Source organism: Capsicum annuum, chromosome 2 (assembly GCF_002878395.1).
Source record: "Capsicum annuum cultivar UCD-10X-F1 chromosome 2, UCD10Xv1.1, whole genome shotgun sequence".
NCBI classification, from domain to species: Eukaryota; Viridiplantae; Streptophyta; class Magnoliopsida; order Solanales; family Solanaceae; genus Capsicum; species Capsicum annuum.
The window spans coordinates 2,421,289-2,449,091 of NC_061112.1; the positions used below are offsets into that span (position 1 = coordinate 2,421,289).

The following is a 27,803-nucleotide window of genomic DNA, read 5'->3' on the forward strand; positions in this document are numbered from 1 at the left end:
AAAACCTTATTAGCTCCAGTGGCAACCTTAGTTATAGGATAATTTCTCTGCAGATGACCAGGCTGATCATAATTGAAATGCAAGTTCCCCCCTCCTCATAATAACCACGATGAAGCTGCCCACAAAAATAACAAGGAGGATAAAGTAGGGCTGACTGAGCTCCACTAACCTAAGACTGGGCACCATGTGCATTAGGACCAGTGCTAGCCTGAAAACGACGATCACCTGAAGGCTTAAGATAAGGAGCACTAGCCATCTAATACGAATTTCCCTAATTCTTCTTCTTATTCCACTGTCTACCATCCGCCCACTGTTCTGCTGATGTTTACCCTGCTTGGAATACCTAAACTTCTTATTCTGCCTCTTTTCCATCTCTGCCTACTTCTTTTTCTCATCCTCAACCTTCTACATATAAACCACCAGCCTGAAGATGTCCATATCATTATTCAACATAGCAACCTTACACTCTAGAACCAGATCGTGGGACAAACCAAAAGAAAACTTCTTCATTCGGGACCTTATATTAGACACTAATTCAGGAGCATAACGGGCCTATTGCTAAAATTTCAGAGCATACTGCTTCACACTCATCTTTCCTTGCTTCAAGTTCACAAACTCTTCAGCCTTAACTTCTATCAACTCATGAGAAAAGAAGTGATCAAGAAAAACTCATGAAAATTCATCCACACTGCCTGTTCAATATCACCCCTCATTACTTTTCACTCCTCATAGCACTGATAAGTTACATCTTTTAATTGATACGCAATAAACACCACATCTTCTACATCAGTAGCATGCATCACCCTACAAATTTTCTCTATCTCATCAATAAACCCCTAAGGATCCTCCTTAACCTTAGAGCCTAAAAAGATTGGGGGATTCAATCTCATAAACTAGCCAACCCGAGTGACCTCAGATGAATGAGCCACAAAACCAACATGGTCAAACTGGCGAGACTGCGATGCCACTAACTTAGTAAGCATATGAATACACTGATGAAACTCCATTTTAGAGATATTTTCCTAAGGTGACTAGGCATAAGTATCACCAACCCAAAAAGGACTAGTAGGGACTGGCGAAACCCCAAGCGGAGCAGCATAGTCAGGAGGAGGGACCCTAGACTGGGTTTGTACTCCATAAATAGGGTGAATCCCCTCCACATTCTACTCAGGTGGAACAGAGGTTCCAACAGAGTTTCTACAAACATCAAATTTTTAGGGAGACATGATATGAAATATGAGAAATCCAGGAGTTAGAGAAGTTTCATGACACTAGACTTATAGCCCGAAATAAAACACAAAAAAGAAAAATATTCCTAAATGCCTTGTAGCCTCCTCTTTATAAGTGTGGCATGCTACACACGCATAAAAAAGACTCTAATCGACACTGATTTATGGACATCCAACGAACCTAAACCTGGCTCTGATACCAAGCTTGTCATGATCCGAACCAAGAGCTGGCCATGATGGATATCTAAAGCCCACCATGGATCAGATACCATCCCCCTTAACCTAACATCAAAGCCACAATAATAACAATAAAGCAAAAGCCAAACCAGGATAGTAATAAAAGATAAATAAGTCGACTGAAAGTACTAAGAGTCAAAACCAATAATCCAACCCACACTTGTCCATGACAGCCTTTAAAACTAAAATAATATCTAAGTTGGGGCATGCCCTCGATTATGAAAAAAGAAAAGAATCCAATAGTACTAAGTCGATAAAAAAAGAATGACAAAATGATAAGGTCTTACGAAGGAATGAGGGCTGACCATTTCATAATAACTTAATAGTCGTGCTCAACCACCTAACATTGTACAAGAGCAATAGAAAACTCTTCGGACCCTAATCATGAAATAATGTAGCATCTTAGGATGGTCAGTGGGATAATCACTTACATGTAACTCAGGAACAATGATAAGATAATGCCATGTCCAAAATCAGTCAAAGCCACATACACACATTCATCTATACATATATATAGTATGTCGGGATAGGATAAAGGGTCATGAACATGAGAGTTTAAAGATTTAACCTGAAATTTGCAGCTTGATCCTTCCTAAAAGCACCTATGGAAAAGGGCCCAGTGCGTGTTAGCTGCATAAATTGAGAAAAAATTAAGGGAAAACTTAAGCCAACAAGGCAATAGCCATCCCAATACATACATATTTGCACATAAAACCAACCAGTAACCCAAGAGTCATTCATTAAGGCATTTACCACTTGGTATCATCATACCAATATACTTGCAAGTTAAATTAATCATGCCAACCAAATCCACATAACCAAATTAGACTCCCAGGTTCCATTTAAAGTCCAAAACCAAGGCTACCAAGGCCATCTAAAAACATATTCATATCCATTTATCCCTTAATGTAATAGGTTCAAAACAAGTTAAACCATGTAATTTTTCATATTTAAAACTAAGATTATAAAGTGGATTAAGGTTATTGTCAATTCCAAGCCAAAGTTCATCTAATTTGGGGAAACTTATGTCCTCCATTCTAATTATTTAAATATTGTACCAATTCAGTCCCAAAAACATTAATTTAAAGCATAAATAATCAATTTAAAATACTGGACAAGTAATTCAATCAGTATACTGAACCTGAGAGAATAAAAAAAGAAGCAAGCTTGGGTAAATAGAGTCAAAGAAGGGCTCTCTCCTCCCTTCGCACGCGGCGAGACATCGTAAATTGGTCCGCGGGCATCACGATAAGTCTGTAGATGTAGTCTAGTACGCTACTATATATACTGATAACTCAACCAAAATTTCTTAACCCAATTTCAAAACTCACGATTTAAATCACATGAAATTCATTCAATTAATGACACAAGGTAAAATTAGAGTTAGGGAAAGAGAAACATGCCTGAAATACACAAGAAATTAAAGTCAATTCGAAGTTTGGAGACCAAATGATGAATTCTTTGTAAAACCCTTGAATGTTCTTGGATTTTGAGTTTAAAAGAGAAAGCGGATGATTTGATCTTTTAAGGCTGAAGGAAATGAGGTTATTTTATGTTTAAAGGTCGTACAATGGATAAAAAAACCAAAAGCCCTTCACCCTAAGTGAAAAAAATAAAAAACTGGAGGAATATAAAATAGAAGTGTGGCACACTAATATCACGGAGGTTAGCCTCCATGCCGCACTAATATTGCAGAGATTAACCTCTGTGACACGACCTTATCACGGAGGTTTACTGCCTCGGGGTCCCAAAATGACCCCAAACTTCTTTCGAAAAATTCAAAACTTTTCCAAAACACCCTTTTAAATCTCTAGACATAATTCAATACAAAATTGGCATTACACATGCGGGAGGGTCAAAACTAAAGTCATTAAAATTTTATAGGGTCTCACAAAAATTGAGACGTGTTGGTAAATTATTTTTCTTCTCTAAAATTATAACATGTAGTATATAAGATTATGTTAATTTTAATTTTCTTAAAATCATCTAAAATTGTGATATGTGGTTGATAAATTACTTTTTTCATCTAAAAATTGTGACGTGTAGTTAGTAAAATTACATTTATCCCTCTAAAATTGTGACATGTTGTTGATAAAATTACTTTTTCCTATCTAAAATTGTTATATGTAGTTGATAGTTTTTTTCATACACTTTCTTTCTTGCCACTTGGGCCTTTACACTTATAATAATATGATAAACTACACTATTTATTGAATTTATCTGTGTTTTTAATTGTTTGAGTAATCGGTAAATTCTCTTAGAAGTTTTCATTATAATATACAATTTTTGATAAATTAATCAAAAGTTTTGATAGTCCTCACAAAACTTTGATCCTCTTAGGGTGCTTCATGTGGCTTTAGTTTTTACTTGGTTTTTTTTTTTTCCTCTCTTGCACCCAATTTTTTTAATCTTTTGCTTCTTTTTTTTTGGCACTTAATTTTTTTTCTTTAATCTATTTCTTATGAGTCTTTATAATTGGTGTATCTTGACATTGTAACTCGTTCCATTTCAATTTAAGCATTTTAGTATGATTGGATAAAAAGATAAAGAAATAAAAGGAGTTTTTTTGAATCTTGTGATTTTTTTGGAAAAAGTGAATATTTTTTATGGCCAAACGACCTCTTAGAGATATACTTCCTCCGTCTCATATTGGTTGTCTAATTTCTCCTTCATATGTCATTAAGAAATCATAACTAAGAAGGATAGTTTCACTAATTTTGTCCCTAAGAAATTTTTTAAAATTTTATAAACTTGTGTATGCTTTAAAAAAGAAAATCACAGGTGTGTTGTAAATTGACAAGCAATTTAACTATTATTTTTTATATGAATAACTAATATGAGATATATGGGGTATGAAGTTTTAAATTTTATAGTCTTAAACTTATCATGTAGAATGTTGAATTTAAAAACTTATTAAATATAAAAACACTCTCTTTTTGAAACAAATTGTTAAAAAAAAGTAACACACTTAAATTGGGATAAAGAAATAGCAAAATTTCATGAATATTTTTGCTCTTTACTTCCTTCGATTTATATCATTTTTTTAATTTTTAAATTTTATACTTAATTTGAATAATTATGTTCTATATAATCATGGCGATATTAATAGTTTCTTCTTTTAAAAAAAATCTAAAATAAACAAATTCTTACAAAATCAAAAAAATCTTATTAATCAATACTATATAATTAAGATACCGTCGTAAAAATTACTTTTTTTTTATAAAGAAAAAAGAAGTGTTTTAAAACTACAAATGTCATTACCATGAATCAGAAAATCAATTAGATTACTCTTTATTTTTTTTTTACCACTATAGATGTTCGACAAAATTAACATCAATGAAAATTTTGTCAATAATACATATTAACATATCATTAGATTTTATTTATTATGCAGTAAAAGGATATGATACAAATTTAAATTTTTTAAATTGAAATATTATTATTTTTATACGGGCCACGTACATCTATCTTGTAGGTATATATATAGGTGTGTAGAAGAACGAGTGTGTTCTTCAGAACTAGGTGGGTCCTATGGATAACGAATTTATGACCACTCGTAGTATTTTGATGAGGTAGGTATCTTCAAACAAACATCCCGCGAAGGCAACTGTCGCTCTCTCTCTCTTCCCATTGGGATAAGATCACATACACGAGTAAGGAAAGTGGTGCACCATACAATGGCATCATCTCTTACTGATTTCTCAAACTCCATTTTCACTCCTATCAAGCCTACAACTACTACTCCCCGTCTTCTTCTTCCCCACAACTTTCCACCTCGTAATTTGGCTCCCTGCAGAGCAGCTAGTATTAACCGCAGACAGTTAATTGCTGACACTGCTGCTGCCATTGTCCTCCCACCATTGCTCGGAGTAGGCCTCTCTCCTCTCCCTGCTAAAGCTGACGACGTCCCTCTCTCTGAATGGGAAAGAGTTTTTCTTCCTATTGACCCTGGTGTTGTCCTTCTCGACATTGCCTTCGTTCCTGACGACCCCAATCACGGTATGCAATGATATGACTATATATTAAGTATAAGCATTGTGCTAATTGATTAGATTTTGTCTGGTATGGAGGAAACCTCAACATGTTTTACCTGAAAATATTTTTCAATGTTTAGTTGCATAAACAACTAGGATGTTGGGTTGGTTAACGACATAAGGGATTTGGAAGTTGATGAAAAAGATAACTTCATATAATGTGTAGGAGAAATCTTAATAATCTCTTCTTTTGGAAAAAAATGTACGTGTTATTACACTATATTTAACCCAACATATTGGAATCAGAGCCGATCGTTCAACTTGATGAGTGTGAAGATGACAGAATATTGTCCCCCATGAAGATCTGACAAGTCCAATGGAGTATTGACATTGAACGACCGGTTTACTAACTTTAACAGTCAATAGTCCGTTCAGTCTTTCTTGTAATTTGGAGAAGCACACCAGAAGAAGCATGTGGGCGTTGGTGGCCATAAATACTTAGATGATGTGGGTGATGTGCAGTGAATTCCAGATAAACCCATGAATGGACCATCTAGTACTCTGTTTGGAGGGAGATTGTTGGGTATGTGATCAAAGTCCAATGTTAGAAGTTGACAAGAAAATATGGGGATCCACTTAGTGGTGTCTGCCTTTTGGGAAAAATATGTGCAAACGTGATCCTAATCAGACATTATAACCCATGTTATGAGTGTCTTTGGGTTGGGTCAGCCTAACATAGGACTCATACAAGCGTCGTAAAGGGTACAACCGTTGTGTTTTGGTGATGCTTTTTACCTAAAGGTTCACAATAATGTCTAAGGATTAATTGAAGCAAATCATATGTAATAACCATTGGGATATTTGTGGAGGGAAATCACTCCATTAATAGGTGATAAAAGTATTTTTTTCCCCATTTAAGGAAAATTTTAATTTCCCTTGGTTCCACTGTTCATTGTCACTGAAAACACTGGCACTATTTTTCCCAACATATGCACCCTTGAGTCAAACAATAAAGGGATGACTAAGCTGAATCTAATGTAATTATTCTTGAAGATAAGAGTACAATCATGCCTTTTGAATGATGCATCGATTGTCGAATTGTGCTTAATTAAGCAAAGAAGCAAGCTTGCACAAATTAGAGAAAAGATATTTATACTTCACAGCATATGGTGTCGTGATGAACTTAAGAATTTTGCTTTATTTGTTAAAGAATGATGGGCTGAGATATTTTTCTTTGAAGATAAATAAGTGTTACTCAAATTCTTATGAAGCATATTGTATTTTAGAACAACAACTGGAAGAGAGACCTTCTTTATAAGTCGCATTAATTTTGACCCATGTATGTTCTAACACTAGAGTACTGTGGGTGTATGTTTAAAGAATTGTGCTTAATTTAGCTAACTGATCGCGCGAGTTGAAGTAACTCTTCTTAGGATAGAGGAACACTGAAGTTTATATCATCCTTTTGAAGATAGAAGAATACTCAACAGCCTTGGGATCTAATGCATTATGTTTGCGAATTGTACTAGTCCAGTCAAACAGCAAATCATCTAAGTATTGTTGATAGCCTTATGGTGCTGTGCATTGAGTTTGAGGTTTGTACTTAATTTGCTCAATAGTGATAAGATATCATCAAGCACAACTTCGTGATGTTATGCCTTATATTTAAGATTTTTTTTCCTTAATTTAGTTGAATAATGATGGAAAATCATGCTTTGAAGACATTGGTTTACTGCACATCCGTGTGTTTTGCTCATTGAGCTTATGATTTGTGCTTATTGATGGAACAATGGCCGGCAGGTTTTCTATTGGGTACTAGACAAACTATTTTGGAAACAAAGGATGGAGGAAGCACTTGGGTACCAAGATCCATAGCCTCTGCTGAAGAGGAAGATTTCAATTATAGGTTTAATTCTATCAGTTTTAAAGGCAAGGAAGGGTGGATTATTGGAAAACCAGCAATCCTATTGTACACTTCCGATGCTGGTGAAAACTGGGAGCGGATACCTTTGAGTTCTCAACTTCCTGGTGACATGGTGAGCATAATATTCTAGAATTCTTCATGGTCTCGAAATTTAAGCTTGCGTGTTACAGCCCATTATACTTTCTGGGTAAACTGATACCTCAGATGTTCAAAACTATAGGAAGAAAACTTTGTTAGAATGAGTCATTGTGCACATATGATTTAGTGCTTTTTAGTAATATTTTGGTTGGTTAAGTTTTTCTAAAAAATTTCTATCTTACAAACTTTGATAGAAAACTTTCTCGAGGCACACTTTTTAAAAGCACTTTTTGTGACACTCAAGAAACTTCTACAAAAAGTATGACTATCTACACTTTTTTGTTTTGCACAAATTTTTCTCGAAGTAATTTGTATAAATATTGTCCAATGACCGGATTTTTCATCCATACTCTTCTATGTAAAGCATGGCCAGCAAGTATATTTCTGGTAGCATATATGACAATTACTAGCCATTTGGAGTTGTTGATAATCACCAATATCTTTCGTGTAGTAACTCGTATATGCTCAGTTAAGAAATAACTACATTGCAGGATGTAAACTTAATCTAATAATGCAAGCAGGTTACAAAAAGTCAAAGTTAGAGATAAAGAAGGGCAGGCACTTTTTGGACGTCGTATGCCTACTCTTTTGAAAACATTTCGTTGGCTATGGAATCGTTAGAGCCAATGTTTCTTTCAGGGATCGTAAAGCAGCTCAAGTGGTTTCTTTAGGTCCAAAACTTTTGGGGGCCTCCAATTTTGGGTAATATTGTAGTTAACTTCTAAAGAAAGAATATAGGTGCAGTAGATTATTTTTCATTTTAAAAAATATTGAGTACTTCAAAAGTAAAAAAGTAAAGTACCTAAAAAAAGGAAGATTTTCTTGAGACTTGAGAGTGATTGACGCGACTGTTTGAGTTTTGAGATATGAAAGAAAAAGGTTCAACGTACATATCTCTTGCTTTTAGGTCATTTAGTACTTGTTTACAACTCTTGAACTTTCATCTGTTCAAAGGCTTCTTTTAAAATTTCTTTTAACTTTATTCATATGTGCTGCAACTCTTTCCCTTTCTTTGTTTTCTCCGCGTTCAAGAATTGATTAAGCAGTAAGAGCTGAAGAATGCAGTTGAATAGGATAATTGCGTGTTCTTTTGAGTTTTTCACACATTTCAAGTATTACAACAATTATATTGAAGAGATGAAATGTTAATTTTGATATTAAGTTTTCAACTTCTTAAATCTTATCTAATTTTTCATCAAAAAAAAATGTTATTTTTAAATTTTTCTATTCTATAGTATAGTTTGTTTGTAATTATTTGTCAGAATTTATTATCTCATGATTAATTATATTATCAATTGAAAAAAGAATTATTATTAGAAGAACTCACTACAAGAAAAATTAGTCACCCAAAAGCTAAAAGAATCAACTTAAAAATAAATTAAATTAATTTTCTTTTAAAATTTTTTGAGGCCTTAAATTAATTTTGGCTTTAGGCCACAAACTTTCTTGAGCCGCCCCTGGTTCCTTTTAGAAGGGCAGAATCAAGTATAGTGTTGAACAAGTAGGTGTAACTATTGATATCTATAGTGGTGAACTCAACAACTTCAATTATAGCTGTGAGAAAATATGCTAGACGTGCTCAATTGGGTGAAAATGTTGAATTAGAACGTGCTAATGCCTCTTTGCCATCTGGTTGCTTCCTAATTTAGCAAGTTTAATGGTTACTCTTAATGAAATGACTTAGAAGCCAAAGTTGATTACAGTATGCATTCATCTTCACCATATATCCTTTAATTTTATATGAACATTTCCATCTTTTTATCCTCCCTCCTTCCCCACCCCTTCCTCTGCACGTTGCTTAAGCATTGGTTGCTAGCACTTCAACTGTGGCAACATACCATCACTTTGCTTCATAACAGTCAATTGTTGCTTGAAAATTCTGTTTGGTAAGATCTCAAGCATATTTTGTGCGATTTCCTTGAAGGAAACACCGAAACTGAGGTGCGATGCTTTGTTCCAAGGTCACTATTATCCCAAACCTGTTGGATTTGGAAAGGGCAGGTGTTGACATCATTCCAATTTCTGTGGTTTGTCTTTAAATGATTCTGAATAAAATTCCAAAAACTAGAACAGTCCTATCTTCACTTCTAACATCAAAATTGTAACATGCCACAGAAGACATTCTTATTTGCTAACGTAACTACCCTCCACACTGATCTCTAAATCTTCTTTTTAGTTAAGCATTTATTGAAATACAAAACAAGGTTGCAAAATTGAATTAATACAGCAAAATATAGGATCCATTTTAAACTTGCTTGTTCATCAAAATAGAGAACTGTCATTCCTTCCTCTCTACTCCCTCCCCTGGGCTGGGAGAATGGAAATCAAGAAGCAAGAATGAGATAATCTTCAATTTTGCATCAGCTCAGCATTAGTAACGGTGGTTTTACAAGAGGAAACAAGAACAGAAGGCCTAGAAGTTTTGACTTGGAGGCTAGAGAGAAATGCTGGTCCAAAGCCGAGAAGGTTCCAGGTCGAGATCCCGAGAGGTGGAGAAAAGATGCAGCTGACAATATTGTTGGCAAGCGATTCCACAGCTGCCAAGGTTGCCTCTGCTTTGAGTATGATCATGTTGTTCCCTTCTCTAAAGGTGGTGATTCAGTGTCAGATAACTGTCAAATTCTTCAAACAAGGGTGAATAGATCTAAAGCAGACAAGGTTGCAGTTGGCACAAGACATTTGAAAGGATATTCTTGTGACATCAACTTCAGCGACAAAGACCTTGACAAGATTGAGATGGCTGTTTATGGGGATATTAAGCGGTCAGACAATCAATGCCGTGTTCCAACAACAGATGAAATATTGGGGAAATACAAGTCCAGGAACCGCATTGCTAGCTGCAACTCCCAATAAATATAAAAGCTTTCCCTTTAGGATCTGATACATTAGCTGTTAAGCAAGATAGCAACTATATCAATAGTGATTGCAGTGAAATCTCTGCTTTCTGCTTATGTTAATTTGACATTGAGCTTAAAGAAAGAGAATATATCAATATGTATTGGTCTTCATGTTACGTTGATTGTTCAGCATTCTTGCTCCTATGTCCCCTTTCTTCTTTGGTAATTAATTCTTGTTCGTCTATACCTTTGTTTCAACTGTGGCAATTTAACTCTACCTATATACCAGGCACACAATCTGACTATCTTTCTTCTATTTGTTCTTGCTACTAATCTTAAGGAAAGAACTCATCTTAATGTACAGGTTTATATCAAGGCAACTGAAGAAAAAAGTGCAGAAATGGTAACAGACGAAGGTGCAATATATGTTACATCAAACAAGGGATACAACTGGAGAGCTGCTATTCAAGAAACTGTCTCCGCTACCCTTAATAGGTAATCTCCGAAAAGGTGTACTTCAGAAGTATGAAATGCTTTTTGTTGACATGCTTTGCTGGTTAGCTATGATGCATAAGGCTGCAGTGTCAAATCTTGTTTTGAGGTTGGTGTGCTTCTTCTACAGTGTATTGAGAGAAACTCAATGAACAGATATATTTTGGTTTTGAGTTTCATTAGTGAAAAGAAAAAGAAAATCCAAAAACTCAGTAACTGAAAAGGCTGGTTTTCCACTTTTTGTTTAGGTAATATTTACTTGGTAAAATATACTTCCTGGGTCACTCTTGAATCACTGAATGTGCTCTGCTCTCGAGTTTTGCTTTCTACTTTTTAGGAAAATTGCTTAACTACTGATAGTTTACTAGTGATGCTTTAACTATGGACAGTTTGCTAAACAAGATGATGCTAGCCAAATTGTTTTTGACGAGTTAAACCCTACATTTTGAGACAAAGTTCTATGTTCTTGGCTTTAGCACCTAATCAATTTATTTTGATGCTGTCTTTGGTCATAGGTGGTGGCTAAAAGTTGTTAAGATCAGTGTTCATGATTAATTTACTTGCAAAGCTTATTTTTGTTTCTTCTTTATATGGAGAAATGACAACCATCCTTAATGAAATTGCAGAACAGTTTCTAGTGGCATTAGTGGTGCCAGTTACTATACAGGCACTTTCAGTACTGTTAATCGGTCTCCTGATGGACGTTATGTAGCAGTTTCAAGCCGTGGCAACTTCTACCTGACCTGGGAGCCAGGGCAGGTAATATTTCTTTAACACTACTTTTTTCATGTTCGTGTTAATTAAGAAGTTTAATTGCCTTATGTTGCATAAGATTAAAACGAACTGTAATATCACTTTTTCCTATTGGTGCAGTTCTGAGTATATAGATGATCCTGTAGTCATTATAGACTTCTTAGGATCCTTGTAAGATGAAATAGGACCTAGAGATGGTTTTTCTTTTTTTCTTTTCTGAATTCTGAGCCAACTCTGTTGTATGTAGCTCTATGATGTAAATTTTTGGGGTCCCAACCTTAGTGCTGAAGATTGATATACAAGCTTGTTACCTTTATCAAAAGAAAAAAAAAATTGCCTTATTTAGCATCAATTGTTGCACTAAAATTTCTTTTCGTTTTACTTTAAAATTAGTAATTGTATATTTGTATGTGTAGTTTTATGCATAATACATTACAGGCATACTGGCAACCACATAACAGAGCCGTCGCTAGAAGAATCCAAAGCATGGGCTGGAGGGCTGATGGTGGTCTTTGGCTACTTGTGCGTGGTGGAGGGCTATACCTTAGCAAGGGCACAGGGGTTAGTAAATTATGATCAAACTTTCAGCTGCCACAGACTATCTGGGAATACAAGTATAAAATACAGCATTAACAAGAAGAAAAGAAAAGAAACAAATAGTATGTAAATCGAAACTAGCTTGAAATATTTTTTTATTGTTCACAGGATAAAATGTAGCATATCTTTTACACATTTATTTGCATGCTCAATTGCCTTGATGTCTCAGTTGAAGAAATCAACATCCTTAGATAGAATCCTTTTTGAAGATGTCGGATTTCTGTAGAACGGTTATATTTAGGGTCTTATGATTTCTAGTAAGTTTAGTTTGGTATCAAATATTGTACATTACCTACATTTTCTAATTTCTTCTCATTTTAAAATAATGAAACAACTCATTATCTTACACTACTATGAAATGAATGATTCTTGATTCTAGCTTTTTCTTATTTTTATCAAATTACTTGAAGGTATTTCCAAGTTAACATGAATGTTGTTAGAATATGAGTAGCTATAGAATCCTACTTAGAAAAGGACTATAATGCAATGTCCTATTTAGAAACGGATTGCAATGTAGTGTCTATAAATAGGGTCTCAGTGTAATCAGCTACAACAGTTCAATAACATCATCCAGTATTTCTCACTGTCAATTTTCTGCTGAATGCCTCTCAATATTGAGAGTCTTGTCATTAAATAGAAAATATTCAATGATTACATCCCTAAAGATCCGTTTTCCTATCCCTAAAGATCAGTTTTTCTATCCCTCTAAATCTGCTATTCTATCCTACCAAATCTGCTCTTACAAAGTCACTATTATTCTCTGTAACTACTAAATCAAATCTATATAATCACACCAATATACAACAATATATGATTACATTAATATACAATATTTACATCATGCTAACATCCTCCCTCAAATTGATGCTGGTAGATCAAGAAGCATCAATTTGCCGACGAGAAACTGATGTCGTCGTCGTGCCATTGATTTTGTAAATGCATCAGCTATTTGAAGATCACTGGACACGTGCGGAAGAGTAATGACACCTTTATCTATAGCTTCTCGTATATAATGACAGTCTACTTCGATGTGTTTGGTCCGCTCATGATAAACCGGATTAGTAGCAATCTGAATAGCACTTGTATTGTCAGCATTGAGAGGAGTAGGATTAGATTGAGGAAATCCAATCTCAGCAAGTAGTCCACAAAGCCACACAATCTCGGAGCAAGCAGTAGACATTGCTCGATATTCAGCCTTTGTTGAAGATTTTGACACGCGGTCTTGCTTCTTACTCTTCCAAGATATCAAAGACTCTCCAAGAAACATGCACCAACCTGGAACCGAACGATGAGTGCCAGAACATCCCGCTCAATCAGAATCATTAAAAGCATTAAGACGAATAGGCGAACCACTATGAAATAATAATCCACGATTAGATGTTCCTTGGAGGTATCTAATGATACGATGGACAGCCACCAAATGAAGATGACAGGGAGCTTGCATGAACTGACTAACTTATTGAACTGCAAAAGAGATATCAGGCCTGGTAATAGTAAGGTAATTTAAGCTCCCAACTAATTGCCCAAATATAGTTGGATCAGGAAGAAGATCGCCTTCCTCCTGGCGATACTTTACATTCAATTCTAATGGAGTATCCACAGAGGAGGAATCCTGAAGACCTGCCAAAGAAATCAAATCTTGGGTATATTTGTGTTGATTTAGAAACACACCGGATGAATCACGATGAACTTTCAAACCCAAGAAATATGTAAGAGTACCAAGATCTTTCATATGAAAAGAATCCTTAAATTGCTGTTGCAGGCTAGTGATTAGTGAAGAATCAGTTCCTGTAATAATAATGTCATCAACATATACCAAAAGAAAAACACAACCTGTGGATGTTTTCCGAAGAAACAAAGATGAGTCATAGTTGCTCTGCTCAAAAGAGAATTGTAGCAAAGTAGACCGAAATTTGTCAAACCAAGCTCTGGGAGCTTGTTTTAATCCATACAGAGACCGCTTTAACTTGCATACATCTGATGTAGGTAATGAGAACAAACCTGGTGGAGGTTTCATATAAATATCCTCTTTGAGATCACCATGAAGAAAAGCATTCTTGACATCCATTTGATGAAGCGTCCAGTTTTGTGAAGCAGCAATGGCAATAATAGTTCGCACCGTCGTCATTTTTGCTACCGGTGCAAAAGTCTCTTCATAGTTCTTACCATACTCCTGCTTATTACCAAGAACAACCAGCCAAGCTTTGTACCGATCAAGAGTTCCATTAGAATGAAGTTTAATTGAATAAACCCATTTACATCCAGTTGGATAGACATTTGAAGGACATGAAACAATATCCCATGTGTCATTTTCTTTAAGAGCCAAAAGTTCTTCCTCCATTGTCTTCTACCAACATTCATGCTTAGAAGCTTGTGAGTAACAACTTGGAACAGAAATGGTAGATAAAGTAGATGAAAAGCCATACCAATTAGGAGGACGAGATACTCTCGTAGATCGCCGAGTGGGCTCAAGAGGAGCAGGCCTTGAAGAATTCTCAGATTCTAGTTGTGTAGCAGTTTCAGGTGGCAGATCAATATCAGGAGGGGGTAAAGTTGGTCGCCGACATTCGTACACAAATCCAGGTTTGAACCTCTTAGAAGAAGATGACAAATCCTCAAAAGTAGGAAGAAGAAGAGAAGCAGGAGATGACTCAACATGAGTAAGAAAAAAATACCGATTCTTAAATAAAACAACATTTCTAGAAACATGAAATTTATTAGAACATGGATCATAACAGAGAAAACCTTTCTGTGAAGTACTATAACCCATAAAAACGCATTTAGTAGATTTTGCGGAAAGTTTATTACGCTGAGAAGGAGGAAGATGCACAAAACAAATACAACCAAATGTATGAAAATTATCATAGCTTGGATTTTTGTGATAAAGACGAAAATATGGAGATTCAAGATTTAAGACTTTTGATGGTAGTCTATTAATTGAGTAAACAGCAGTAGACAAAGCTTCCACCTATTACTTTGATGGAACAGAGGACTCAATCAATAAAGTATGAGTGACATCTAAAAGATGACGATTTTTACGTTCAGCAACCCCATTTTGTTGTGGTGTATATGGACAAGAGCGTTGTGAGACAATTCCTTTTTCAAGCAAAAAATTTTTGAACTCATAAGACATATATTCTCCACCAGAATCAGATCTCAATAATTTGATGCAATTAGAAAATTGAGTCTCAATATAGGTCAAAAATGTCTTGAATATGGAAAATACCTCAAATTTGTAATGAAGAAAATATACCCACGTAAATTGACTATAACCATCTATAAATGTCACAAAGTACTTGAAATGAGCATGAGAAACAATTGGTGAAATACCCCAAACATCACTATGAATGACATCAAAAATACTTTGTAGCACGACTACCAAAATTAGAAAAAGGAACAATTTTACTCTTGCCTAATTTACAAATGGAACAATTAAAGGAAGCAGTGGAAAATTGATTTTTGTTACCCAATAAACCCGAATTTGATAAATGAGATAACACAATAGAATTTGGATGTCCTAAGCTCTTATGCCATACCTCAGTCTTACTAGGTGTAGAAGTACAAGCAAATGATAGAACACGAGGAATGGAAAAGTGTATTGGAAACAATCGTCCAACTTTAGGTCCCTTCGCAATTATCGTCCCCGACACCTGATCTTGCACAAGACAACCATTATGAGAAAAATTCACATCACAATTGTTATCTTCCAATTGTCCAACTGAAGTAAGACTAGTGGAGAGCTTTGGTGACACAAAAATATTATTGAAAGTTTTAGTAATATCCCCAATCTTGGTAATGGGTAAATTACTGCCATTGGCAACTTGAATTTGTGATGGACCATGATACTTACGAACATTTTTTAGCATACTAGATGAGTTGGTTTTATGATTGGAAGCTCCAGAATCAACAAGCCAAAAATTAGATGCAAGATCATTACTTTGTAGCCCTAAAGCTGAAAAAAATGACATGATCATTTGTCTTACCATTTCAGGAGTAAGAACTTGTCCCGAAGATGAGTTCTCAGTAGTGAAACTATTTGTCCCAGCTTGAAAAGCATTAACCTTACGGTTTTGAGGGCGTGTGAGACACTCTATGATAATGTGTCCTTGTTGTTTGCAATAATTACAAAACTTCCTGCCATAATTGCTAGCAATATGACCATATCCCTTGCAACTGTAGCATTGAGTTCTAATCATATCCCTACCCTTTTCTTTACCTTGGGCAGCAAATGCAACAACAATATCAACTTGTTTGAAAGCATTTTGTGTGACAAAACACTGCTCTTCCCGAAGTAATTCCCTTAAACAAACATCCAAGGAGGGAGACGGGTCACGATTCATCAAGTGGGAGCGAAGAGTCTCAAACTCAAAGCGTAACTTCATAAAAAATTGATCTCTCTTGCTTTGCTCATGAACTTGTTGAACTACAGAGAGAGATTCAGCCGGTATTTTGGCATAAATAATATCTGTAAATTCAGCCCATAAGTTCTGAAATCCAGAAAAATAATCCTGAACAGAAAGATCTTCTTGAGAGTAATTAGCAATTTCGTACTCTAAGTGATAGCGTCGGGCACTATTATCTTGTTTGTAAACCCTTTGTAAATAATCCCACATGGCTTTAGCTGTATTGTAAGGCCTGAGATTAAGAACAATAAGAGGGTCAATTGACCCTAAAAGCCATGTCATCACCCAAGCATCTTTAATCTTCCATTCACCTAACTTTGTAGGATCAGTAGGAGCAGGATCGGCTCCATCTATATGGCCCCATAGTTCTTTTGCTGTGACAAATAACTGAAACTGAAACTCCCATGACAAGAAATTCTTTCCAATGAAACGAACACTGAATGATTCAAACTGATATGAAGTCATATTTATGAAAACTAGAAACACTAACTCAAAAAGAATAACCAAAATGACCAAGATCGAAATCCAAGGTGTTAATTGTCGAGGAACAATCAACAAAAATCAAAATTTTTCAAAAAGACTGAAAGAAACCACAAATGAACTCTATGAAACAAGACAGCCAAGAGAAGGCTCTGATACCGTGTCAAGAAATTATTAGAGTGGGTAAAAGTCTCACATTGGTTGGGGAATGGACTAGTGGTTTGCTTATATGGAATTGGGTAATCCTCACCTCTTGAGCTAGCTTTTAAGGTTGAGTTAGGCCCAAAGTTCATTTCTTTATCATGGTATCAAAGTTAGGTTCATTCCCGTTTTGGGCTCCCGGTCCACGCGCCAGTACCAGTTGGGCCTAGGCGTGAGGGGTGGTGTTAGAGTGGGTAAAAGTCTCACATTGGTTGGGGAATGGACTAGTGGTTTGCTTATATGGAATTGGGTAATCCTCGCCTTTTGAACTAGCTTTTGAGGTTGATTTGGCCCAAGGTCCATTTCTTTATCACTCACCTGGTATCAGAGCTTCTATGATCGAAAATCAAAGAGCTTTCGTTGTTGACGGGTGGCTATGACCCATATATGCCGCCCGTTTGACCAATGATTATGTTAGCAAAATTTGGGCCACCATGCTTCTTTCCAGTGGCTTCTCATATCTGATTTATGTAGCACCGTACTTCTTTTCATTAACTATTTTCTCATATCTGATTTGCATAGTACTTTCTCATATCTGATTTGCGTAGCACCATACATCTCGTCGGACTATTTCTCTTATTCAATTTGCATAGTACCGTGCATCTTTTCGGACTACTTTCTCATATCTGAGTTGCATAGCACCGTGCGTCCTTCCGATGTCTCCTCAGATTTGATTTATGTAGTTCCATGTGTTTTTCCAATGACTCCGGATCTGATTTGCACAGGGTCGTGCCATCATTCCAATTCCACCCATATAATTTCTCTATTTTCAGTAGGGTATACTGTCATTCCACCCTACTCATATAATCTCTTTTTTAGTATGATAGTTCCATCATCCCGTTCCTACCCATATAATTTTTCCACATATTTTGATCATTTTTCAGCTGTCAAATCTAAGTATCCCGTGCATGAGCATGTTCGGGCTAGTTTTTCGGTGACTTTCTTGTTCAAGATCCTCTCATTTCTTGATTTCAAGATGACCTATATATTTTATACCAATTTTCGACAATTTTCTAGCGTCATATCATCTTTCCATTGACGTTTACAATTTTTCGGTTCGACTGAGGTCTCCCAACATCCAAAACAGACGTTACCAGATTTCTTGCAGATATCTTCACCAAGCCCTCACTGATCCTCGTATTAGTTACATCCATAACAAGCTTGGTACATATGCCTTGTATGCACCAACTTGTGGGGGAGTGTAAGAATATGAGTAGGAATAGGAGTAGCTATAGAATCTATTTGGAAAAGGACTATAATGTTGTAATTATGTAGATACAACAATTCAATAATATTCTTCTCTTATATTTCGTCACATGGTATCAGAGACATGTTTCAATCATATTATTTAATAGTGAATTGTTGTATCTACGTGATTACACTGATACCCTATTTCTAGACACTATATTCCAATCTATTTTCAATTAGGATACTACATTACTGTCCTTTTCCAAGTAGGATTCTATAACTACTCCTATTCCTACTCATATTCGAATAAATGTAACGTGTAATGTCTATTTAGAGGACCTGTATAGATATCACAGATAGCAGGGCAAGCTATTCCTTTTCCACAGATAGCAAACTTGTCGTGGTATCTCCGTTGAACTAGTTGCTTGGAGCGGGACTTCAGAGTTTGTAACATCTTTATTAAAAATTACAAATTAACTGCATTTTTACTAGGCTGGTCAGGTATCTTAGTGAAATAAATTAGTAGCAATAGATAACCATCTCATTATGGAAGTGATTTTTGTTCCTCTACATATATCAGGTACTAGGTTTTTGATTCTTTCAAAAACAACTCAAAGATTAAAGTAAGAGATGGAAACAAGGCTAGGTTCTGGAAGGATAATTGGCATGAGGAAGGGAGGATGGAGGTGTTCTTTCCAGATATCTACAATTTGGAATTATTTTAACAGAGGACTATAGTAGAATTATGGACACCACATGGGTGGAATTTCAATTTCAGAAGGCAACTAAATGACTGGAAGGTAATGAGAGTAGCTGAATTTTTTAATATTGTGGGTTCATTCAAAGGACTGCAGACAGGGGAGGATGTACTAAGGTGGATAGGAAATAAAAAGGGAATGTTCAGAGTCAACAAAGCCTACAAGATGATGAATCAAACAACTCAATAGGGTCCAAGCTGGCCATGGAAGCAAATGTAGAAAAGTAGGATACCTCACAAAGTGTCTTGCTTCATCTGGCTATTGGCCAAAGAAGCAGTTCTTACACAGGATAATGTCATGAAGAAAGGGATAATCTTGTGCTCTAGATGTTTCCTCTATGGAGAAACTTTAGAGACTATTAACCATCTATTTCTACATTGTAAGTACACTCAACAACTTTGGAGAATTTTCTTAAGACTTAAAAGGCATTTCTTGGACAATGCCTAGGAAAATATCTGAGACTTTAAGGTGTTGTGAAGAAGCAGGTATACATGCAAAGGACAGAGGTAGATGGAGAATTGTCCCGGGTGCTATATGGTGGGCTATATGGAAAGAGAGGAATTCTAGATGTTTTGAGAGCATCGAGAATGGTGTGCAGAAAGTTAAACTCAACTGCATTTTGATTTTATGTTTTTGGTGTAATCAACTATACTCTAATGATACTGTTTCGATAAATGATGTTCTAGACTCAATTTAGATAGAGTAGTGGATTTAGGAGTACTATTGTATATAAGGTTTCAATACAACCCATGTACTGTGTGATATAATACAAAGTTACCAAGTTCCAAAAAAAGGTTTTTGATTCTTTCAGTTGTTCGGTTTAGTATGTACTTAGTAAAGATTTTTGAGTGTCATTCATATTCAAGATGGAGACGGTTCTTGTAAACTTGTAAAATGCCAGTTTCATAACCAATAATGTAGCCTAATGGGTTAAATGAATAGTAGGGCTCAAAGTCTTATAATGGTAGAGAATAGAGTGGACGAGGTTATAAGTCCTTTTACTTGCTATCTTTAGCTATTCTGGTTTCTTCTTGCTTTTTAAATAATGATATGCTCATTTTTATCCTTGATTTCCAGTTAACAGAGGACTTTGAAGAAGTTTCAGTACAAAGCCGTGGTTTTGGCATTCTTGATGTTGGCTACCGCTCACAGGTATACACATGGTTGTCTTGAACCAAAACATTGTGTACTACATGGGTGAGTTTGGGGGAATTCTGATGCTTCACTTAATGATGCTGACATTTAATTGGCCCACAAAGCACCATTCCCCTGAAATATCTTGATTCACCAATTTTATTATTTCTCTTGTTCGTTTGGGGAAGGGTTCTGGAGCACGATGCTGTTAGTAATTATGATTCCCTCACTTACACGAGCTGAACTAACTTTTTAAGTGATGTTGTTATGCATGTAATGACCATGTATATCATTGTATCTGTCAGCATACTTTTGTTCTAAAAGCTAAGAAACATGTATGAGTATAAAAAATTAAAAAAGGTTGTCCGGTGCACTAAAGCTTCCGCTATGCGCAGGGTCCGGGGAAAGGCCCCACCACAAGTGTGTGTTGTACGCAGTCTTACCTTGCATTTCTGTCAAAGGCTATTTCCAAGGTTTGAACCCGTGACTTCCTAGTCACATGGCAGCAACTTTACTAGTTACTCCAAGGCTCCCCTTCTATGGGTATAAAAAATATGTGGAAATAAAGTTTTAACTTGAAGACAAGGAAGGATATTAGTGCCAAAGGAGGGTATGATGTGGATAGCACTTTGTAAGAGATAGTTAGGCTTGAAATTTATTGTTGCAACAGGGATCAGATTCAAAGGTTAATTTGCCATTCCAACTGATACTACATTAAGTGAAAAGCCAATAATTTCAGAATCATTTTAATAATAAGTCAGATTATGATTTCTGATTGACTTGCCTGATTTTGTTACTGGTTATCGTGAGATACAGACTAGCCAGGAGAAAAGATTTTCAAGGGACGTTGGGACTTAAATTAGTTCCTACATTTTATATTTGATCATTTTTCTGATGTTAATGTATTGGACAACCCAAATGTGTTTACTATTCAGGATGAGGCCTGGGCTGCTGGTGGCAGTGGGATTTTATTGAAGACCACCAATGGTGGCAAGACATGGATCCGGGACAAAGCAGCTGATAATATTGCTGCAAATCTTTATTCGGTGAAGTAAGCTCCAAAGCTCAGCTTCAAGATTTAATCTACTTTCTTCTAGCCTCTTGAATTCCACCCCCTTCCTCCTCCATTCTGCGAGGTCCTCATAGTTTTCTATCCCATATTTGCCGATCTTCATTCTTTAACCTGGTATATTTAGTTTGCTGTCTATAATGAGGAAACTGTGTTAAGGCTACTGTGAGTAAACTACTATAGATAACTCCCTACTGTCCCATTCCTTGTATTATAAGAGCATCAGCCTTGATTTCCTGTTATTTGACTTCACATGAAAACTAAAGTTAGACGGCACAATGAAATTTGAGGAGAAAGTTCTGATTTGCTTTGAGTCAAATCTTTGTGATGCAGGTTTATCAATGACAACCAGGGGTTTGTACTGGGCAATGATGGTGTCTTACTAAAGTATCTTGGATAGATTCAATCATTAAACAAGGTACATTGGGGTTCACCTCACTAGCAATTTTCTTTAGGAATCATATTATTCATCTCATGGTCGTCATGTTTGCGCAGGTTAGTGAAGGAGCAATTTTGGAAGCAAATAGTTGAAACTGAAAAGCTGTAATTTAATTTATAGGCACTTTTTCAATTCTTTGCTGATTATCACCATATTGAAGGGAAGTGTTCATAGGACTTTGAGGTTTTAGATTTACTGAAAATATATTAAAACTCACACGTTATCATGAAGATAACATTTTACATAGTGTTATCATAATACTATACTTTTCAAACAAATTGAACCTTGAGAAGATGAGACGTATCCTGGCTTTGCATTTGTTTAGATTTTCTCCCATGTTATCATAATACTATACTTTTCAAACAAATTGAACCTTGAGAAGATGAGACGTATCCTGGCTTTGCATTTGTTTAGATTTTCTCCCAAATAATGCTTTGGATTAGCTTTTATAAGCTAAAAATCAAAAGTTGGTAGTAACTAATTTTTGGCTTTTGGCTTTTGGCTTTTCTTTTTTCATTTTTTAAGTCTAAAGTAAAGTACTTAAAATATCATATCTTTGCCAAATACCTCAAAAAAAAAAAAGTTAAAATAGTTTACAACAAAAATAGTCAAGGTTTTGTTTATTACTTGAAATGAAATGACTATTTTCTTTTTCTCTTCTTTTTTTAGCAGTAATTCCTTTTCAAAAACTGTTTTTTGTTGCGTTTTTGTTTATTAATAAAAACTTTTGTCGTTTTTTTCCGAACTTTTTCAGCATAACTTTTTTTTTCATGTATCAATATTTTTTTTTGGTTAAATCATGTATCAATATTGTATGAATGTTATATAAACATGTATATATGATGTACAAATAGTTATGTGGCTAAATACATATACAAGCCTTTTAACTATTCGACTTTTTTCGCATATATATCTCAATTAAGCCATGTACTTATTGAATTCTTTATTCCTTCACAAAATGTGTCAATTGAGCCCAATCGTTGACGTGACACTGACATAGCGTGACATGTGTAATACACTCTCCTTTAGGAGAGTGAGAAACCATAATTAATTAAAAAAATTAAACATAAAAAATTTCAACCAATGAAAAAAAATACATTAAAGAAATTAAAAAAAAAAAAAAATAACCATCATCTTCTTCTCCATATCTTCTCTCCATTAATGACTTCTTTAAAAATCATTCATATATAAGTTGAGTAAGAAATCATAATTAATCAACAAAATTGAACATAAAATACCCTAACCAATTAAAAAAACACATTATAAAGAAATTAAAAAAATAAATAAATAATCATCATCTTCTTCTTCATATCTTCTTCTTCATTAATGGCTTCTTTAAAAAACACATTGAAGAAATTTTTTTTTTTTTTTTTTTAAAAAAGAAACCATCATCTTCTTCATATTTTCTTCTCCATTAATGGGGAAGTTTTCCTTCTAGCACTAGTACATATGTAACATTTAGAGATATGAAGAAGAAGAATAAGATACAAATTTTTTTATTTTTTTTACTTTCTGTGTTCAATCGACGGAGGAGGGGAGGGGAGGGGTTGTTCAATCGACGAAGGGGAGGGGATTGTTTGGAAGAGAAGGGCTGCTACCTGCTGGGGTGGGGTGTATTAGTTTTTTTTTTTTAATTTAAATTTAAATTAAAATAACACATGTCATTCTTTGATTTGCCACTTTGCCACGTCACTGGCGTGTGTATTACATACATTTTATAATTTTTGCCACGTCAGCAGATTTGGCTCAATTGATACATTTTATGAAGTAGTAAAGGGTTCAATAGGTACATGTCTTAATTGAGGTGCCTATACGGAAAAAGTCAAATAGTTGAGGGGCCTATATATGTATTCCATCTAGTTATGTAGTGTACATGTAATGTGTTGATATTGAATAAATAGTTATGTAGTATATATATAATGTATCGATATTGTACAAATAATGTATAAATGTGTATCGATATTGTATAAATAGTGTATAAACATGTATATATGATGTACAAATAGTTATGCAATGTATCCATATTATATAAATAGTGTTATGATATTAATGTATATCAGTTGTAGTGAATGTCTATCAAGATTTACTTTGATATCTATTAGGATTTGAAACATCTGTTTTTTACTCAAACTAAGAGTAAATTTCCCCAATAAATAGAAGGGCTTCCTTCATTGTAAATCATTTCTCAAAAGAAATAAGAATTACTCTCTCTATTCTCTCTATTCTTCTTTTTTATTCTTTCTTGTTTTATAACACGTTATCAGCACGAGACTCTATCATCTCAAATTTGAAGGTTAAGGCTAAGGTATTATTTTTTTTATTTCTTCCTTTTTCCATATGGCTAACAATCTTACAAAGTGTGAGTTCGTTGCCCTTTAAAGTTCGGGCAAGAACTATATTTTATGGGTGTTGGATGCTGAAATCCACCTAGATGCTATGGGTCTTGGAAACACCATAAAGAATGAAAATACAGCATCTAATCAAAATCGTACTAAGGCTATGATTTTCTTGCATCATCATCTTGACGAAGTTCTGAAAATTAAGTACCTTACTACTAAGGATCTACTCGTATTGTGGAATAGCCTAAAAGAAAGATTTGACCACTTAAAAATAGTCATCCTCCCGAAAGCACGATATGTGTGAATGCATATAAGATTTCAAGACTATAAGTTTGTTCATGAGTACAATTCTGCCATGTTCAAAATTTCTTCTCAATTGATACTATGCGGAGAGATGATCAATGATAATGATATGATGGAAAAGATGCTCTCCACTTTTCATGCCTCGAATGTGCTATTATAGCACCAATATCGAGAAAAAGGTTTCGAGAAGTATACTGAACTAAGTTCTCATATTCTCGTGGCTGAATAAAATAATGATTTGTTGATGAAAAATCATGAGAACCGACTTACTGGATCTACACCATTTCTTGAAGTGAATGATGTGCACGTTCACCATGCTACGCGTGAAAAAGGTCGCGGCCCTAGACGTGGACATGGTCGTTGACGTAGTCGTGGTCGTGGTCGTGGTCATGATGACCAAGAAATAAACCCTGTTCCGGGTGTTACTCATTCATCAAATAAAAAGAGAAAAGATGAGAAACGTGAAACAATTACTTGTTTCCGATGTGGTGGAAAAGGACACTATTTACGTGACTTTCGTGCTCTCAAGCACTTAGTGGACCTTTATCAAGCATCGCTGAAGAAGAAAGAGAGGAATCCCGAGGATAACTTTCTCTCTGAAAATAATGTTGACACACATGCTTAAATGTAGCAGACTTTTTCGAGCACCCTGAAGGAAAGATTGATCACTTGATTGGTGGTGGTTCCGTAAACATGGAAGAATAAATATTTTTAATTTTTTTTTATTGTTGATAAGAGTTAGCGAATAAGAATCATGTAAAAGTAGTTGTTTGCATGAGTTTTAGTTTTTTATTAGTATTGATTAAGTTCAATTATATTATTATAGTTCATTTGATTGATTCTAGCACTACACATACGATATTCAAAGACAAGAAACATTTCTCTCATCTAAACATGGGCAAGATTAATGTCACTACAATTTCTGGTAGTGCTAATTTGATTGAAGGCTTTGGAAAAGCCATTATAATCTTGCTCAAAGGAAATAAACTCATCACAAATAATGCTATGTTTTCTCCTAAGTCTTGAAGAAACTTGATGAGTTTTAAAGATATCTGTGAAAATGGTCATCATATCAAGACAATTGATGAGATGAATCTTGAATATCTTGGTATCACCAAGAATGTCTCTGGGTAGACATGTATTATTGACAAGTTTCCTTCTTTATCGTATGGCCTATATTGGACAAAGATTTGTGCAATTGAGGCACATTCTATGGTAAACCAGAAGTTTACTCATTCCAATACTTTCGTGCTTTGGCAAGATCATTTAGGACATCCAGGATCAATAATGATGAGATGAATCATAGAAAATTCAAATGGGCATCCATTAAAGAACTTAAAGGTTCTTTCGAATGGTGAATTTTCATGCGATGCTTGTTATCAAGGCAAGTTGATTATGAGGCCATCGCCAAAAAAAGTTGAGATTAAGTCCCCCGCGTTCTTGGAACACATACATGAGGATATTTGTGGACCCATTCACCCACTTAGTGGATCATTTAGATACTTCATGGTCCTAATAAATGTTTCTTCTAGATGGTCTCATGTGTGTCTTTTGTCATCTAGTAACTTAGCATTTGCAAAATTGTTGGCCAAATAATACGATTGTGGGTACAATTTTTCGATAATCAAATGAAGTCTATTCGCCTTGATAATGCTACAGAATTTTCATCCCAAGCATTTAATGACTATTACTTATCGATTGGGATAAGAGTGGAACATCTTGTACCCCATGTTCACACTCAAAATGGCCTTGCTGAGTCATTAATTAAACGTCTGCAGCTGATAGCAAGACCACTGCTTATGAAAACTAAGTTTCCCACTTCTATTTGGGGTCATGCAATTTTGCATGCTGCAACACTTGTTTGTCTTAGACCGACAAATTATCATAAATTTTCTCCATTGTAATTGGTTTTGGGTTAAGGGCCTAATATATCTCATTTGAGAATTTTTAAGTGCGGTGTATATGTGCCTATAGCACAATCAAACCGCACCAAGATGGACCCCCAAAGAAAGTTAGAAATTTATGTTGGGTTTGAATTATCCTCCATTATTCGCTATCTCAAACCATTAACGGGAGATATGTTCACTGCTAAATTTGCAAATTATCGATTTGATGAGATAGTTTTCTCAAAATTAGGGGGAGTAGATAGTGACATCAAAAGATAAATTTTATGGAAAAATCCATCACTATCTCATCTTGATCCACGTGCTTATATTTGTGACCAAGAAGTACAAAAGATTATTCATCTGCAGAAAATTGCAAATCAAATTTCGAAAGCATTTACTGATTTGAAAAGGATCACCAAATCACATGTTCCTGCAGAGAATGTCCCAATTTGAATTGATGACTCTAAAGGACCATCCACTAGTGTGATAGCTAATAAACCTAAAGCACGCTTGAAGCATGGCAGACCATTAGGTTCTAAGGATTGAAATCCTAGAAAAAGAAAAATAAATGGTCAAGATGACACTACGAAAGATCCTCATATGGAAGCTCAAGATTTGAGCAATGTTGATATTCCTGAAGGAATCAATGAGCCTGAGACTCAAGAAAATGAGGAACTATCCCTAAATTCAAGTGATGTTGAAACTAATTTGAATCGATCTGAAATAGTAGTGGATCATGTCTTTGCATACAATGTTGCAACAAAAATCATGCAAAATAGCAAGGATCTTGAACCTCAACCAGTCATACAATGTCGACAAAGAAATGACTAGCCAAAATGGCAAGAAGCAATTCAATCTGAATTGAATTCACTTGCCAAACGTGAAGTTTTTGGACCTATAACTCAAACACCTAATGGTGTTAAGCCTGTTGGCTATAAATGGGTCTTTGTGCAAAAAAGAAATGAGAAAAATGAAATATAAAGGTATAAATCACACCTTGTTGCATAAGGATTTTCACAGCGGTCTGGTGTCAATTATGATGAGACATATTCACCAGTTATGGACGCAACAACATTGCGTTATCTTATTAGTTTCACTGTCGATGAGAGACTTGAAATACATTTGATGGATGTGGTAACAACCTATCTATATGGATCACTTGATAATGAGATATACATGAAAATTCTCTAAGAATTTAAAATGCCGAAAGCATATAGTTCAAAGCCTCCCAAAATATATTCCATTAGATTACAAAAATCATTGTATGGTTTGAAGAAATCTGGACGCATGTGGTATAACCATCTTAGTGAATATTTATCTAAAGAAGGTTATACGAATGATAAAATTTGTCCATGTGTGTTCATAAAGAAAACAACGTCGGAGTTTGTTATACTTGTTGTCTATGTCGACGACATAAACCTT

At 35.1% G+C, this 27,803-nt stretch overlaps 1 protein-coding gene across 2 annotated transcripts; it reads left to right on the forward strand.

The window, feature by feature from the left end:
- Positions 1 to 4,974: 4,974 nt before the first annotated feature.
- Positions 4,975 to 22,147, forward strand: LOC107857594 (photosystem II stability/assembly factor HCF136, chloroplastic). 2 transcript variants are annotated; one of them, XM_016702413.2, is made up of 9 exons: positions 4,975 to 5,465; positions 7,241 to 7,476; positions 10,704 to 10,834; positions 11,458 to 11,590; positions 12,023 to 12,145; positions 20,289 to 20,363; positions 21,281 to 21,396; positions 21,748 to 21,832; positions 21,910 to 22,147. In XM_016702413.2, the coding sequence occupies exons 1-8, from the start codon at positions 5,144 to 5,146 to the stop codon at positions 21,812 to 21,814; spliced, it is 1,203 nt and encodes a 400-aa protein (XP_016557899.2). In that variant the 5' UTR covers positions 4,975 to 5,143; the 3' UTR covers positions 21,815 to 21,832; positions 21,910 to 22,147. The 2 variants fall into 2 exon arrangements, with proteins under 2 accessions (XP_016557899.2, XP_047262431.1); XM_047406475.1 differs by lacking the exons at positions 11,458 to 11,590; positions 12,023 to 12,145; positions 20,289 to 20,363; ... (1 more) ...; positions 21,748 to 21,832; positions 21,910 to 22,147 and having other exon boundaries at positions 4,979 to 5,465; positions 9,867 to 10,724.
- The last annotated feature ends 5,656 nt before the right edge of the window (positions 22,148 to 27,803 follow it).

Bases quoted from the DNA above. Each gene is read 5' to 3' on its own strand.
- LOC107857594 (XM_016702413.2), top strand. From the start codon at position 5,144: ATGGCATCATCTCTTACTGATTTCTCAAACTCCATTTTCACTCCTATC. The intron at 7,477-10,703 runs GTGAGCATAATA...CTTAATGTACAG, and splicing joins CTCAACTTCCTGGTGACATG to GTTTATATCAAGGCAACTGA. The intron at 20,364-21,280 runs GTATACACATGG...TTTACTATTCAG, and splicing joins ATGTTGGCTACCGCTCACAG to GATGAGGCCTGGGCTGCTGG.